The 16,730-nt window shown below is 62.6% G+C and overlaps 1 protein-coding gene across 1 annotated transcript in view; it reads right to left on the bottom strand.

Annotated features, from left to right (window-relative positions):
* Positions 1–515: 515 nt before the first annotated feature.
* The window catches only part of SCARA5 (scavenger receptor class A member 5), a 73,176-nt gene continuing 56,961 nt past the window's right edge, over positions 516–16,730 (bottom strand). The window contains exons 6-8 of the mRNA XM_044450306.1: positions 7,318–7,368; positions 2,364–2,561; positions 516–652 (exon numbers count right to left, since the gene is read on the bottom strand). Of these exons, the coding sequence (XP_044306241.1) occupies positions 516–652; positions 2,364–2,561; positions 7,318–7,368 (386 nt within the window). The remainder of the gene's footprint in view (positions 653–2,363; positions 2,562–7,317; positions 7,369–16,730) is intronic.

Here is a 16,730-nt window from a genome sequence, read left to right as displayed (position 1 = left end):
CCCCCGCCCTGCGCGCGCTGGGGTCCCGGGGGGCTCGAGCACCGCTGTGGCCCGTGCGTCAGGCATGGCCTCTTGCTCCGGCGAGCCAGGATCGCCGCCCGCGCAAGGCCGGTACCCGGAGCAGCTCTGCTGGAGGCGGAAGGCCTGCAGGCTTGGCAGCCTCCCGCCGCTTTGGCTTACACGTGAGGAGAGAGCGCAGTACAGTGGGGGGGGGGCAGGTCCACCCCCGGGCAGGGTCATGGGGTGGTGGGAGCATTACAGTAGAGTACGGCCGCCTTCCCCAGCCCGGAGCCCGCCAGGTGTGTCGGACTGAGGGCGCCTGCTTGGGGAAGGTGCTCTGCCGCAGGTCCGGAGAGGGGCAGCGGCAGGGGCAGAGGCGTGGGAGGCATCCCCCGGGAGCCGGAGCTGGCGGGGGGAGAGGAGAGGCGTCTGCCAGGCGCGGCCGGCCTCGCGCGTCCCGTGGTCTCCCCGTCGACAGGTGCCGGGGCCGTTCTCTGGCGGCCGGGCCTCGCTGGTTACAGCGTCGAGCACTTGACGCCCGCGTCCTCGGCGTGCCCACAGTTTGTCTTGCCCCAGCTGGGGAAGCTGCACTGGAGCAGGCTGTCCTCCGTCCCCTTGCAGGCCACGTCGTCCATCCAGATGTGTCCCTTCCCTGTGCGAAGAATCGGACGGGCGTCAGCCGCGGATCCCGCCCCAGCATGGCCCCCCGCGGCCTTGGCGCGTCCTGCCTGGCCGCAGCCACGCGGGGCGCATCCAGCCTGGGCGGTGAGCACAGGCCCCGGGACGCTTCCCGGGGCTGCCCCAGAGCCTGGCGGCCCCTTCCCGGGCGCACGGGCAGCTCCTGGCCGCCGAGGGGAGTGGGGCGTCCTCAGTGAGGGCAGGGGCCGTGTTTTTAATAAAAGGACTTGGTGCCACGGAGGCTTGGAGGCTCCTGCTCAGGCTGGCCCTGAAATATTTTCATGGGACATCAAAAGAGGCAAACAGAACTCCGGGCACGTCGGGAAAGGAACCGCAGAAGGGGAGATCAAAGGGCTGCTTTGTCCAAAAAGCCCGTTTCTCGCCGTGGCCAATCAGATAACGACATAGAGCTTTGTTAAGCTTGGCCTAAATGACGCCAGCTGCCACCCCTGGCACACGCGTGTGCTCGCACACACACAATCGCTCTGCTGTTCGGCCACCTGGTTTAGTGGAGGTGGATTCCAGAAATGAATTCCGTGCTCTGTGGCGAAGCGTGGGCTTTGCCATCTCTCCCCAGCACTCCTGGAAGTCCGAGGGGCATCCAGCATCTGCGCCTTCTCAGGGCTGTGATCCTTGCATTTGGGGGGGGGGGGCACGCCCTGAGCCAGGCCAGCAGGCCATGTGGTCCTGCACGGAGACCCTGGTCTTGCCACCTGCACAGCAGGTGCTCTGCTCATGGCGCTGCGGCCGAGCCAGCCGCCCGGAAGGGAGGGGGGCGCGCCACGGCAGAGCGGAGGATGGGCACGGTGGTCCCGGCGACCCTCACGGGGGGTTCAGTCCGGGCTGGACGGGGAGGCTTCAGTCCTAGGGAGAGCCACCCTGCCGCCCTGGAACTTGGGTCCCAGCGAGCCCCCTGGCTCCTGATGGCATGTGGCCGGTGCCCTTTTTCCGCACGGAAGCCAAGCCAGGCCACTGCACAAGCGCGGGACCCGGGCACCGGGGCGACAAACGGTCCCTCAGGGGCTGCTGATCCCACACTGTTCTGTTTTCCACCCTGGAAGCTCTCTGCCCCGTCCTTCGAATTTCCCCGTGGGAGCGGTAAGTCAGGCCTCATCCTGCCAGCGTGTGAATCACCAAGAAAGCAGGCGAGGCGATGCCGGGAACTCGCCAACGGACCCCTCAATGGAGCGGAGAGTGGAGAGCGAGCAACCCTGGCCAGGAAGCGCTTCCCTCGATTTAGCCGGGACTGGAGGGGGTCATGCAGAGAGGAGAAGGCGGCTTCGCTTGACCGCCTGGCCAAGGGGCATTCTGGGCGGCTTGCCTGGAGCGGCCGCGGGAACAGGGAGCCTCTGGCACCAATGCTGGACCGTGCGTGCTTGCTGATCCACCGTGTACCCGGCGGTATCTCAACAACCGGGGCCTGGGAACCGTGCAAAGGCCGCTGAACACACGAGCGCTGCCAGAACCGGACCCCTAACGCCCAGCCTTGGCTGCGGCCTTCCTCGGTCGGGCTGCTCCGACACCCCGCACTCCCCCGGCCAGCCTCTGGTCAGCGGCTGGAGCCGAGCGCCCGGCTTCCTGTCTCCTGGTCGCCCTTTGGGCCAAGCACCACGCCATGAGATTCCCTTGTGTGGTGCCCCCGTCCTGGCTGGCCGAAGCCCCAGAAGCCGGCCCGCCCGCATTACCTTGCCCGAAGGCCGCCATCCGATAGACCTCCTCGGCGCCGGGGAAGCCCAGCATGCGGCACAGCACGTCGCCGTCCTTCTTGTCCCAGCCGTCGTCACACACCGTCCCCCAGGCCTGGTTGTGGAAGACCTCCACACGCCCTTCGTGCGGGCCGGAGCCGTTCACCAGCCGGACAGGCATCCCCTCCTGGACGGGCGCTGTGGGGGGAGGCAAAGCAGGAGGCCCAGGTGGGGGGTCGCCAAGCCCAAGGGCCGGGCCTGCCCCCCACCAGGGCCCCCCCAGGCGTAACCTGCCAGGCTCTTTTCTGCGGGCAGATGGAGAAGGAATGGATCCGGCCGGGACTGCAGCCCTCGTCATTCCAGAGGCAGCACAGCCGGCCAGCGGCCCAGCCGGCTGAGGAGGGCGCAGGTGAGAGACCAACGGATCCAACGGCTGCAGGCGGGGACGGGATCGCTCAGAAGGGGGGCTGGATTTCCAAGCATTCACACCTTCTCGGAAAGATCCTCTTTGGGGCCTGCAGGACGCCGTCACACTGCCCCTTTTTCTCAGACGGGCTGGCATGCAATTCTAGAAGCACGGGTGCGTTCCGCGCAGCGCCCCCCCTCCCATCCCGCACACCTGGGCCTTCTCCAGGGCACCAGCCCAGGTGTGGAGGACGTCCCGCTGCCGGGCCGGTGGTGCCAGCTGCTCGGATCCCACTGCGCGGTGGGTGAGGCGATCCCCCCCTTGGCCGCAACTTCTTGCAACGTGTGCTGTGCACGCGGGGGGGGGGGGCGATCCACTCCTTGGAGGGATGCTCTGCCAGGGCCTCGCCCATTAAGCGTCCACCCCTGCCGCCCCGGCCCCCCAGCCAAGCCCCCGAGCGGAGGCTCCCTGGGCTCCCTCGCGGCTGCCTTGAGCTCGGCACCGCAGAGGCCGTGAGCTGCGGGCTCTGATCCAGGCCACAGCTCACCAGCTCCAGGGGCTGGGCATGGGCCGCTCCGTTCTGCCAGAACGGCTCCTTCCCCCAGGAGGAAGGAGCTGAACAGCCTCCCCCACGTCCAGAATCGGGCTGGGAGGGCAGGCGGGAGCAGGGGCGGCCCCCCGCCCGCGTGGGTTGCCCCCACCGACACAGCGCACTCTCCGGATGGAAGCCCCTTCTTCGCTGCACTCGGCCCCGAGCGGATCCACCCCGAACAGGCCCAGCCGGCCACGCGCCTGCCCTTCAGCGGCTGCCGTCCGTCTGACGCGACAGCTCCGATTCCCTGCGCTTGAGCCCAGAGAGCGGCTTCTGCCCGTCCCGACCTGCAGGCGAGCCGCGAGGCGGGCACCCTGCCCGTGTGTCAGCGGCAGGCGGAAACGAGCAGTGCCCACGTCAGGCGGTGAAGGGCGCTGGCCGGCCTGGCTGCCCACGGCTCCGGTTCAGCACGGCACGTGCGGGGACAGCTGCCCCCCCCAAAGGCCAACAGTGGGCAGGAGGGAAGGTCGAAGAGAGCCCCTCTGGCAGGCGGGGAGGGCATAAATCTCACAGCAAAACGGAGGAGTTGCGAGATGGCCAAGGACGGACAGGCGGCCCTTAAAGGCACAAAAGTGCCCGGGTCGTTGGCACGGAGGGCCATGTGACTAAGCCGGCACAGAAGCGCATTAATTCAATAAATAAAAGGTGCACCTTTGAAAAAGATGCGCCACGAGGCACTCTTGCTCCTCCTATCGTCCCAGGAGCAAAGTGAGAACGAGCCAAGAGGGGCTTCCGAGGGGCTTCCAGGGAACGTAGCAGAGCTCGGAGGGTGCTGGTCCTGCCAGAGCGGTAGAAACTGGGAGATGCTTTGCGCCCGGGCTTGACCTGGCCTGCCCGCCACACCGCCAGTCGCGCGCCTGCCGAGGCCGCATGGATGGGTGCCGGCATGCTTGGCCGGGCTGCACAAAGTCCGCTCGGCACGGCTTTCGGGCTGCAGATGTGCTGGGAGAGGGTTCAATGTGCAGCTGGGCATATTCCAGGTAAGGAATGGGCATATTATGCAAGCAGCCCGTGCAGAAGTTGGGTAAGTCGTCTGGGACACAGAACGCGTTGCTTTCCAATGAAACGGGCTGCAGAAAAGCTATTTTTGCACTGGAGGGGGGGGGGGGCAGATGGCCAGCATTAAGGTGGCCCATGCTCCAGAATCTTTCACTTGCACTGAGGCAGTGAGTGGGTTTAGGCCAGAATTACATTTCATTCCATTAAATTCCAGTTTATTTCCAATTAGAGCCCCTGCGCTTACTAATCTCCCCAAATTACCGTCAGCTCTCAAAAAGCTAGAAGAAATAGCAGCACATGAAAATTAGGCCCAGATCCCGAAAAGCAGGTAGAGGAGGAAGCACCTGAGATTATCCAGTGATGCTTATCGTTCGGTCAATGCTGGGAGAGAATGAGGTTGACCTTACGGCGAAAGAGAACGGCTGCCAGTTGGTGGCCACTGGCTTTGCACTCCTGGGCCAAAAAGCTGTGATCCAGGGGCAGCTGTGCTTCTTGCTGCGCAGTTGGATTAGGGAATGTTACCTGAAACACCGTCTTTGTGCATTATTAGATTTTAGCAGTGCCAATGGCCTTTGCCCAGTTTTTTCTGTTTTAAATATAAAGCATTTATGCACACATTGCTACTGTATTTTATGGCTTCATTTGCTGTTGTTGTTATATTTGTTTGCCACCCCCCAGCCCACAGGACTCCAGATGGCTTACTATAGAACAAGAAAATGCATATTCCATACAAATGCAGGAATATATACAAATGTTGTTATGCGAACTATCCTGAGAACATTGCTAGCGGGCGGTACAGAATTAAACTTTCAGTATCTTTTTGTTCACCCAAATGACTGGAGACTGAGGGTTTTTGGTTTGTTTGTTTGAAGCTCAAGGAGAAACTGGGAATGTCACCGAGCCTTTTCTATCCCGATCTCCAATTGCGCAGGCAGAAGAAACCAAAGTAACAACGCTGATTTAAGGGTGATGCTTTCCATCCATATGAAGAGCTTTTGTGCTTTCCATATGAGGAACTTTGCAAATTTGGCAAATTCTTATTGAAAAGTCAACGTAATGGAAACTCCACCCTCTTTGCACAGGCCCAGAGCAGCAGGTACAGCTGTTCCCGGCGTGGAGAGAACTCCGTACCGGCCGAGTTCGATAACTCCTGAAGGTGAGGAACCTGCCAGCAGAGAGCCAGGACAACCCCAGTTCTGCCCCACACACACGGTGAAATGCACAGGAAGGCAGCGCCTGGGGCCTGGGCAGGCAAATCGGACAGGCACAGGCAGAACCTCCACATTCAGAATCTTAAAAAGAAAAAGCGACTCGTGTTCCTGCCTTCCCAGATCTGGAGAGATGGAAGCGCTGTGCAGCGCTGTGCTGAGCTTCTCATGCACCCGGGTCATGGATAGCTGTGTGCACGTTTCCATGCAGGGGAGCATGGGGAAGCTGAGGGCCCCTGGGGCAATGCACACCACGCCAGCCACGAGGCCGGGGCCCCTCGGTTCATGGCCAGCCCCCCCACCACCCCCAGCTGGCCATTTCTCCAGGACGCTTTCCCTGGAAAGAGCCAGCCTGTGGCAGAAAGATGTGTGGGCGAGCCTCTCTCCCAACTACTCCGAGGGTCCCAGTGGCCTTTGTTCCTCTCGCAGATGTGCTTTATGGCACTTACTGCTTCTCCAGCCCTTTACCGAAAGGGAAAATGGAAGGAAAAGAAATAAACACGATTGCTTAGGAAAACAACCCCTCAGGCCGCTGCAGCTGCGCAAAGATACCATCGCCTGGGCTAATTGGGACCATGTGTCAGCTCGGGATGTGGAAGATTTATGCGCTCGCTCGCGGGAGAAGGAAGGAGGAAAGGAAGGAAGGCGCCCATTTTTCATTCCAGGGAATGGTCACGCTCCAGAGTGCCAGACTCCCACGTTCCTCAGGCACCGCCAGGGCCCCTGTTGCCCTTGCTGTGTGCAGCCCCCGAAGGACCCCCCCCCCCCCGAAAGGGAAAGGAAAAGGGTGTGGGGGGGCTGAGGCCTGGGCAGTTTGATCCCGGTGGACGGTGACTCTAGGCCAGCCCTGGTGGCCCCTCGGCAGCCCAGGCGGCAGCCGCTGTGGGTTTGGTCCGGGCCCCAGACGGTCCCCGTGGGAGGAGGCCACCTGCTCTGTAAGGATCACTAGGGCGCCCTCCCCTCGGGTGGGGGACTGGCCCGTGCTGGCCACAGGGGCCCGTCTAGGCTCCCTCTGCTGGCCCCTACTTCCCCGCAGGGACCCCTCCCCTGCTCTGGGGGAGCACTCTCTGCCTGGGGCTGGGAAGGAGGCAGGGAGAGGACCCTCACGCTATCTCTGGGGCAAGGGGGCTCCCCCAAGGGGGGCCCTTGCAGAGGGCGGGGGGGTCATCAAGCCCTCCGGCAAACTCCACCAGCCGAGACTCTTCCCAGTCACACCTGCAGGGGAAGGGGAGGCACTTGAGGCCAGGTGAGGACTTCCAGGGCAGCCCCCACCCCCCGGACTGGTGCAGCGCGATGAAGCTCGAGGCACAGCGCACCGGGACTCTGGTCCCTGCGGGCGGGCCGTCTGTCTTGGGGAAGGCAAGCACTGTTCTGCAGGGGCGGCTTTGGAGGAGGGAAGGGGTTGCCAGGTGCCCCCTCCCCGTGGCAGCACAGCAGGGCCAGGCGAATCCCACCCCCGCCCCCAGCCCCTCCGTTCCCCAGCCGCCCCTTCCTTCAAGAGCGGCCCTTCGCGTCCCGTTCCACCTGCCACCACACTGAGGTTGCGCTCCCCGCCCGCGTTTTGTGCCCCAAACATCCGCGGCAGGATGGGCCGGTGCACCAGGGAGGCTGCTGTGCAGGCAGAAGTTCAACAGGGGCAGCTTTGCCTGGCACAGTGGGAAGGCAGTGCCTTCTCCTGGAGCAAGCTCAGGCCGAGCGGCCAGCACAGCACGGAGGCAGCCCGCCTGGGAGAATCGGGACGACTCTTACCTGTGTCTCCTTGGCCTCGGTCGCCTTTCTCGCCTTTCTCGCCCTTTGCGCCTGAAAACGGAAAAGGGGGAAAGTGATTCTCGGGGCGGTAGGAGGTGAAGCTGGCGGGGGCCTGGGACCCTCCCGTTGCATTTCGTTCGGAAACTGGAGCCCCAGCGCCGGGGCGGGCTGTGAGGGACGCTGGAGCACGTGAATTTCGCAAGCTCGCTGCTGCCTGTGGATGCCAAGTTTGGTTTCTCTCTCTTGGGTGGTTCATCTCAGCTAAAGCCCGATTTTCCAACCGCGAGGAGGACGGGGCTGCGGGAGGCATCTCTGTGCTCAGAGCAGGGAAAGCTGGTGAATGCCAAGGGCTCGGCCCCAAGGGCAAAGGGGGCACGGCCAGGCAGGAAATGCCCTCGCGCAGCACGGCTGGTCTTCTCGGGGCTTGCACAGGAGGCGTGGGCACTGCCGGCCGGATCCGCCAGGCTCCCCCTCAGCTGCCCATAGTCCAATCCTGAAAGTAAGCCCACAAAAGTTGCTAGTCCATATGTTACGTGGCTTGCCTGGGGTCGGACCCACAGATCGGCCCTCCACCCTGGGCCAGGCCTTCCTTTGTGCACTCGCCGGACGACCCGCCATGTGAGAACGTGTCCGGGGGAGCTGGCAGGCGAACGGGCGCAGCAAAAAGGCCCCTTAAGTTCCCCCCGCATTTGTGTGTGCCTTTCATTCAAAGAGTGAATGTATTTAAGGGGGGGGAGACAGCTCCCCTGGTCCCCACACTGTGGGGAAAGAGAAGGGGTCCTCGACCTGGCCCTCTCCCTACCCCTGTGGGTGGAGCCAGGGAGGCACCCGGCACCCCACGCTTTGTGCCCCAAACAAGCAGGGATGCCCCGCCAGACTTTCCCATGCGCTCACTATGCACAGGTGCAAGAGAGTGAAAGGGCAGATATATTGGGGGGGGGGGAGTTGGCAGCTCATCAAGCAGGAGACCAGCCCTTTCTCTCTGCCCAGAAACCAGCGGGCCGAGCCCCCTCCCATGCGGCCTTTCCCACGGCCGAGCTCCATTGAAGCCCCCGTGATTTAGTGGTGAGAAGGTTCATTGAGCGTCATCTGATTTACTTCTGAGTAGACGTGTGTGCGCTCAGCCAGCTGTTCCTTGAGCAGAGAACAAAGACCGCAATCAGGAAAGTCTGAAAAGACACGCAAACTTTATATCTTTTTCGGGGGGGGGGTGGATCTGCAAGTCAGAAAGAAAGTCGGGGGGCAGCAGCAGGGGAGGCAGGGTGCCACCGACGGCTCCTGGAGCTGCCGCCCCATGGCTCGTCCCCCCACACCCCGCTGGGAGGGCAAGGGCAGCCCTGGGGCGCTGGGCCCCGGCGGAAGCGTGGGAAGCCGGTCGTGGACGTTCCACGTAAAAGGAGAGGGACAACGCGACCACGACCCGTGGGGTGTGGGCCTGGCATGTGGGGTCTCCGGGAGGGACAAGGAAGAGGAGCCCTGAGCTGTGGCCACATTTCCCACCCCACTGATGTGGGCAGCCAGGCAGTGGCGGATGCGCTTGCCTCGGTGCGCCCCAAGCACTCCGTCGCCCCGGCCCACGGGCCGCCTCTGACCTGGGAGTGAGGCAGGGAAGCTGCTCCGACCCCGAGTCCTCTGGGATCTCTGGCTAAGGGAGGTTCCAGAGCTCGCCTGCTCCGACGGCCTGCCTGTGCGCCGAGGCTGCGCAGCGAGTTCCGCGCCTCTCGAGACAAGGGCTCTTCTACGCACGTGCCGAGTTGGCCAGCGGCTCGCTTCAGGCAGGGCTGTGAGGTCAGTCCAGCTCTTTGGCGGAGGCTTGGCGCCTGAGCCGTTCCACAGACCCACCACGGCCAGGCAGCCGGTGACGCTCGGCCTGCCTCCCTCCTCCACCCTCCGGCCCGCATCCGTGGCAGAAGCGGCCAGCCAGGAAGGCCCCACGGCCGGGCCACGGGTGACGCCACGGCTCCTCTCGCGTGTCCGCTCTACCACGCTCAGGATGGCGCCTGCCTCGGCGTTCACACGGGGCTCCGCCGGCTCCTCCCGGTGTGGGCCTGCCTGCCCCTCCGCCCTCGCCTGGGTGTCCCTTCGCTTTCCCCTGCACCCAGTTCTTAAAAAATAAAACCCTCTCCATTCTGTCTGTGAAGGAATGTGTGCACTTCGCTGCGCTTGGATCAAAAATGACCCGCAACCAAGTCCAGGTCTCCTCCCCTGAGCCCCGAGCGCCGTGGCCAGCGGGTCTGAATTGGCTGGGCCGACGGGGCCCCGTAAAGGCAGCCCCACGTTCCCAAGAGCCACGCAGCCCGAGCCTTGGCCTGGACGGACACCATCCGTCTGCTCCCAGTCCTCCCAGCTGCACTTGGAAAAATCTGAAATACCGCCTAACCCGCTTATCCAAGCATGTAATATTTGAACATTTTAAATGGAAATGGAACTGCTTGCAGCATTTGAAATTTTGTCTACAGCACTTTTATGCTGTGTATTATCGCTTCTGTATTTATGCTGCGGTTTATTCTTGCACCCGTGTTTGTGCATTGCGAGAGCTTTGGCTATTGAGTAGCACTGACATGTAAGCGAAAAATGACATTAAAACGCTGCCGATCAACAGCCTGCGGGCCCAAGGCAGCGGGGGGAGCGTCTCCTGCGGATGCGGAAGGTGCAGGCCTTGAATAATTGGCAGCGTGATGCCAGGTGTCAAGAACTCTTCGTTTCTTTGCTTCGGGTGAATGACAATGGCTCCCCCCCCCCCCCGTGCACGACATCTCGGGGGATAATCAGCAGCCATTCCGGAGCCCCTCTTTGCAACCGTCCACCCCAGGCCCCCTCCGCTGCCTGCCCAGATCCCCGGCTGCCACCTTCCGCTGGCACCATGCCCAGCCCCGCGATCTGGCGCACATGGCACTCGGCGGCATTTGCATCCCGCTAGCCCCCCTCCCACGGCTTTCCTCCCTGCCAGCCCCCCAGTGTTTGTGCCTTGATCCTGCCTGAAAGGGTGCCCGAGGTGGGAAGCAGCTCCGGGCGGCAATCTTCCCATGGAGCTCGCGTGTGCCGGGCGGCCCGGGGTCGCTGCTCCAAAGCCGGGGCACTTCGGAGCCATTCCTGCCTGGGCAGGTCACAGGGAGGGGATTCTGCTGGGAGGGGGCCAGAGGAGGCCCGGCATCGCTGCCCAGGCCGGGTGCTTCTCAGGAAAATGGGGCCCACGCGCCCTTCCCTGCCCCAGAGGAGCCGCTCGCCTGCCAAGGGGCCACCGTGCCCTCCTGCGCTCACCAGCCGGCTGCAAGGCCTTCTCCGTGGGGCTCCCCCCACCCTGCCTGCCTGCCTGCCTGCCTGCCTGCCTGCCTGCCTGAAGGCCTTTCCTCGTGTGGATCAGGCACCTCCAGGGCCACGTGGGGCTGCCACGTCCATGGTCCTGCTGCCACCAAGGCTGCCCCCGTGCCGCTCTGAGCCTCCTGAAGCTTCGTGGGCGAGGCCTGGGTTGCTCAGGGACTCCTCCGCCAGCGCCCCGCTCCAGTCTCTCCACCCAGCCGGGAGTGCTCCTTCCCCGCGTCCCACCCAGCAAGGACCACGGCTGCAGCTGGGCGTGGAGCAGGGCGAAGGGAAGGCTCACGGCCTGAGGGGCCCTGGCACCCGAGCCGGCGCGGGTCACAGCACACTGAGCGACGTCAGGAAACACTCCTCACTCTCAGCGCCTCTCTCAGGATGGTCCTCGCAGGCGTCTCGGACGTCTGCCTCCCACAGAAGCGCAGCAAGACCCGCCCTCAAATGCGGTAGCCGCCGTTGAAGGTCTGCCCTGGAGCCCTGAGTTCTCATGGAAATGGACTGGGGACAACGGGATGGCGCTCAGTGTGGAGAAGTGCAAGGTCTTGCACTTGGGGCACAGGAATGGGCGCCACAAGTACAGGTCAGGGGACAAGTGGCTGGAAAGCAGCACTTGTGGAAGGGACCTCGGGGTGCTGGTGGACTGCGGGCTGAACATGAGTCAGCCGTGTGATGCGGTGGCCAAGAGGGCGAGCGCACCCTTGGTTGCATAGCCAGAAGTGTGGCTTCTCGATCGAGAGAGGTATCACTGCCCCTCTACACGACTCTGGTGCGCCCGCAACTGGAGTATTGTGCTCAGTTTTGGGCCCCTCATTACAGGAAGGATAGAGCCAGGTTGGAGTCAGTGCAGCGCAGGGCAACAAGGTTGGTGGCCGGTTTGCAGGGGATGCCGTATGAGGCGAGACTGAGGGAACTGGGTCTCTTCAGCCTGGAGAAGAGGAGACTCAGAGGGGGTCTGTTGGTGACATGCAGGTATGTGAGGGGGTGTCACACGGAGGTGGGGAGAGACCTGTTCTCCCCTGCAGAGGAAGGCAGGATGCGCTCCAGCAGAGCAAAGCTCAGGGAGCCAAGGTTCAATTTGGATGCCAGGAAGCACTTCCTGACGGGTAGGACCCTGAGGGTGTGGAATGGGCTTCCCTGGGAGGTGGTTGAGGCCCCATTGGTGAGGGTGTTCAAGGACAGGCTGGACGTCCACATGGTGGGCATGTCGTGAGCGGAGCTGGCTGGTGCCGGAGGTCAGACTAGATGGCCCGGGAGGCCCCCCCTTCTGACTTGCTCTGTTTCTATGTTTCTAATCTCCTTCTTTTTACACATCTTGGTCTGGCAATCATATCTACTTCACAGCACTGTGTATTTGGTGCATGGTATAATTTCTTGCACAGAGTAATGTTTCTCTACTCTGTGAAGGCCTTAGAGCCCCCTAGGCAAGCTGGTGCCCTCCAGACAGTGTTGAACTGCAATTCCCATCATTCCCAGTCAGCATGGTCATCCAGCACTGCCAAGAAACTCTGCAGCTGCCCAAGACGGACGCTAACTCTGCTGAATACGGGCCAACGACTAAGTTAGCCAAAGCCCAGGAAATGAAACACGGACCGTGCATAATCTTGCAATGCGGGATGCGCATCCGTGGATGCTCTTGCTCAAGGCCCCAGCCCCTCGCGCCTGGGAATCGCTCCGTGGCCAGGGCAGCGCATTCCCCTTCGAGTTGATCTTGGCCCGCCGGCGTTCCCTGCCTCTGTTTGCGTTGGCACCTGGAGTGGCCGGCCGCCTCCTGGGCTCTCTTATCCCCCCAAAGTTTTATCTCCCTTTCCTTTCCCTGGAAGCAGATCAGCCCGGGGACAGGCAGGGGCTCGCTTTCCAGCACGCCTGGCCTGCAGAGGGTCCTCATCTTTCAAAGCCACTGCTGTGCTCAAACCGGGGCTGAGCGGTAGCGGTTATCTCTTGGCACACACGGGATGTGAGCTAATTCATTCATAATCTCCTTGTCCAGGTGTAACCAAGATAATGAGTTCCCCCAGACGACTCGATATCCGCACCCGGCAAATCCCCCAGCCCCTGAAGAACTGCGCAGTGGGTGGATCTAGGCCTCGTAATGCCAGGAGCAGTCGGGCCTTTGAAATCCGCAGGACTCCGGGTGGTCCTGAGTTGCCCCATTGAGTGCAATAGGTCTACTCTAAGGATGGCCACATCTGGGTTCCAACTCCAAGTGCTCAGAAGTGTCATTTCCAGGCAGATTCGGGATGGGGAAAATTGGGAGTGCCGCGTTCTGGGCACTTTTTGGCTCCTCCTGAAAAAACGCCAAATTTCCCCTCTGTTTCGTTGCCCACAAGTAAGATGGTGAAATTGGGCAGCAGGGAGGGGGGGCGCCTCAGCCCAAGCACCGGCACTGTTGGGATAGGATCCCCCCCCCCCAATACAGCTGGACCTGCGACTGCTCTGCTTGGTTTCAACAGAGGCAAAACAACCCGATTGTGCTTTGCTTGACAAGGCAAATTACTGTTCAATTATTCGGCGGGGGGGGGGGGATCACACTTGACGCTTCCATGTCCCCAAGGGCAGCTGCTAAATGCCAACCCAGCTGCCCGTCAGGGATGCACCTGTACCTGCTGACCTGCGTCCCGCACTGCAAGAACAGGCTGTCCAGAGGGGCCGGGTCTCCATGGCTGAGCTGGCAGGACCCCTTCACTCTTCAGCCTGTGACTGACCCCCCAGCCCACACAGGAACCTCACTCGTGGCCTTTCCACCCCCCTTTTCCGTGTCTGGCCGGCTGCAGCCCCCCTGGCCGGGCAGAGTCCCTCCTGTTCCTAAAAGGGGCACGTGTGTTTTGCACGCACTTGTGGCGATGCCCCCCTTGTCCGTCTTCAAGGCTGCTTGGTCTTGTTTCCGCCTGCGCTCGCCCAGTCCCGCACCCTCGCTGCTGCACCTGCCCCCCCGGCGCTCTCACACGCCCCTCGTGGTTTTCCTCCTGGCCGGAGTCCTTTCCACAAAACCCCCTTTTCAGCTTCGCCCTGGGGTCTGGCCACAGCTGTGCCACAAACCCCGGGGAAGGGCCACACGAGCACATGGAAATACTGCTTGAATTGTGTCCCAGGCGGTCCCTAGCGGGGAGGGTGGATTGAGGCCTGGCCAGCCATTTCCCCTACTCCTGAGTAAGCATGCCACGCACTGGGAGGAGCGTGGTCACTCCTGACTGGAGCTGGTCGAGTGCCTTGGAGGTGCCCTGCTAAAAGGCGGAGGACACGCTTGGGAGCGACAGGCGCCCGGCTCCGTCCACGGCCTCCTCCGCAGTGGCCACAGGCCATGGCTTTCCCTCCCGCAGCCGGTTCGTCTCTCGCCAGGGCCCCCAGCTCGGCTCCCCCGTTCTTGCTAAAGCTGCCTGTGCGGCTTTCCTCTGCTCTGATCCGCACATTTCGCTTCGACTGTTGCTGCTGTCGCTTTGGGCACTGCCGGTTTGTCTCACACTTTTATTGGGGGGGCATTAAGCAGACGGAGGAGGCACCGGGAAGCACGAGTCAAAGGAGCCAGGGGCTGGAGCAGTTCTCGTGCAAGGGGGGCCATAACAGCCGGGACTGTTTAGCTTAGCGAAGGTGGCGGGTAAGGGGCGAAGTTCAAAAAATGGCGCCTGGCACGGCTGAAGGGGCGGGGGGCGCCCCCCATCCAAAGGAGTCCCACATAACGCAGGTCGAAGGACGGGTGTTGCCCCTCCGTGTGGAGTCACGCTGTGCCGTAGGAGGCGGGGCGGCCGCCAGCCTGGGGAGTCGGCTCTCCGTGTCCGGCCGGCCCGGCAGCACTTACACTTCCAGGGGCCGCCTGCCAAGCACGCCGGTTGCTGGGGAGCATGGGTGGGTGGGCGCTCTTGCTCTCCCGCCCTGCCCGGGGGCCACTGCACCCTGTGCGGCACGCCACGTGCCTCCAGTCCCCCTCGCTTGCCTCTCTGTTTCGTGGCACACGCGTGGCGCATCTGTGTGCAACGGGCCGGCTCAGGAATGCTGCCCCCCTGTAGCCCCCACCCCCCGCCTCAAGAACGCCCACCCAGCGCTTCTTTCGGCACCCGCGCGGCCCGCCCCGCTGGCCGGCTGATTCGGTCCCTAGGCGCGCCTCCCCAGAGATGCAGCCGAGGGGCGGAGCGGCTCGCGAAAGGCACATGAACACACCCGGCGGCTCGGCGCGCTTAATGGCTCCAGCAGGGGCCGGCCAGGAAATACGATGCTGGGAATGCCGGCTTAGGATCCGGGCACGGAGCCAGGCCAGATGCGCGGCCTTCTCCCAGGCCCAGGAGGAGGGGGAGGCGGCCCCTTCCTCTGTTTGCCCCCTCAAATCTTTCTCTCCCCCTTTTCTCTCTCTGCCCCCAAGTGGTCCAGGACGGCCCCGTACCTACCGGCAGATTCTGCGGCCGCCCTGTGAATGCACTGCACGGGGGTTGGGGAGATGGCGAGACCCCGGCCCCTTTCGTGGCAACCCCCCCGGGACTGTTTTCCAAAGCTCCAAGAGGTCTAAGCTTCGCTGACGCTGGGAGGAACGGGCCGGGGCCGGGGGTCTCATCTTCTCTCCTCCTGCCCCCGATACGCTGAACTCCGCGGGCAGGCAGATGCTGCAAACGGAGCAACGGGCCCCGTTGACGCACCTCAGTCCCACGCAGCAAGACAGTTCTTTGCTTTTATGGGACCAGGACCCTGATTCCCCCACCCCATGCAAAAGCTCCTTCCAGAGGGGTTTCTGGGTGACTGCTGGCTGCCCTCACATGCTCAGGAAACACGTGCTTTTAATGGGCTATGTGGGTAAAGGAGGGGAGGGTCGCCTGTCTGGGACTGGCAGAAAAGTAGATCTGACCGTACGTTCTGGGACGGGAGACCTCCGAGATCCCTGGCTGGAGGCCGGCTGTGGACAAGGTGGGGGGGGGGCTGCAGGAGAAAAGCAGGGGTGTCCCTGCTCCGAAAGACACGGAAGCTGCGCCCGAACCACACAACTCTGGCCGCTGAAATGCTCAAGCAGAACCCTTTGGCCGGGCAGCCGGGCAGCCCAGGAGGGGCCCCCTTTGCCACGCCGGCCTCCTCTTCATGCAGGGTGCCTTGGGGATGTGGCCCACCCTCAGGCCTGGGCCATCCTCACTAGAGGGATGCCACGCGACGGAGGAGGCGGGCACGTGGAACCGCCCTGGGCAGCCCCCTTTGACGTGCCGTGCGTCAAAGGCGGGCCCGATCCCCTTCCACCCACAAAAGCAGCCCAGGGGATGCAGCGGAGAAACGGACTCAGAAAATACTGCAGCAGCAAGACCAATCGAGCAGTGCATCCAGCCGCTGCCCGGTTCCAGAACGGCTGAGCAGGCGGAGAAAGCGACCGGCCTGAGCTGCACTTGGAGAACGGCCAGTTCAGGAGGAGACCTTTTCACAGCGGCGCTGAAACGATACCCCACCTGCAAAACCTCTGTCGATCTGGATAGTGCGGAGGTCTGGGAACTTCCTCTGCACATGCCTTTGGTTCCACAATGTGATATTTTGCACTGAAACGTGACCTTCCCAGATTCTACAGAAGCCTCAGAGCGGAGCTGGACCTGCGGCCTGGCAGGCATGCGAAGGCGATGCGTTTTTAACCTTAGCCTCGCTCTTTCGGCTAATCAAAGCAAACACACATCAAAGGGTGATGTGCAATTCTAGTTGGGGAATTAATTTGGCTGCCAACTTCCAAGAGCAAACATTCCTGAACATTCAATGAATTTCGAAGAGATTCCAGAGAGCTGCTCCGCACCAGACGTGGCCGGAGCCCAGCCGGCCCAGGCTGGAGAAAAGCTGTGCCCAGGGGAGCGGGGTGGCTCCTGGGCGCCGGCCCACCCACGCCTCTGCCCGCCGGTGGGGGCTTCACGGGAAAAGCCTTGTGCTGCCCACTTCCCAGTGGTGAGGCATTTCGAGGTCTGGGGGGCTTGTGCAGGCTTCAGTTTCTTTGGAGGGAGACCCCTAAAGATTTAGGACATGTTTGTGGTTTCACGTTTTCTCACCTACACAGGCTGAGCAGGGGGTGAGATTTCCAGCATTAACTCTCCAGGAGAAGTTTACTCCCTGTCAGATTTCTGGGGGAAGCTGCACAGCCATGGGATTCCCCACGG

This window comes from Varanus komodoensis, unplaced genomic scaffold, assembly GCF_004798865.1.
Source record: "Varanus komodoensis strain SLA01 unplaced genomic scaffold, ASM479886v1 scaffold64, whole genome shotgun sequence".
NCBI lineage: Eukaryota > Metazoa > Chordata > Lepidosauria > Squamata > Varanidae > Varanus > Varanus komodoensis.
The sequence above is the reverse complement of the archived record's forward strand: the minus strand, read 5'-3'. Positions and strand labels throughout refer to the sequence as shown.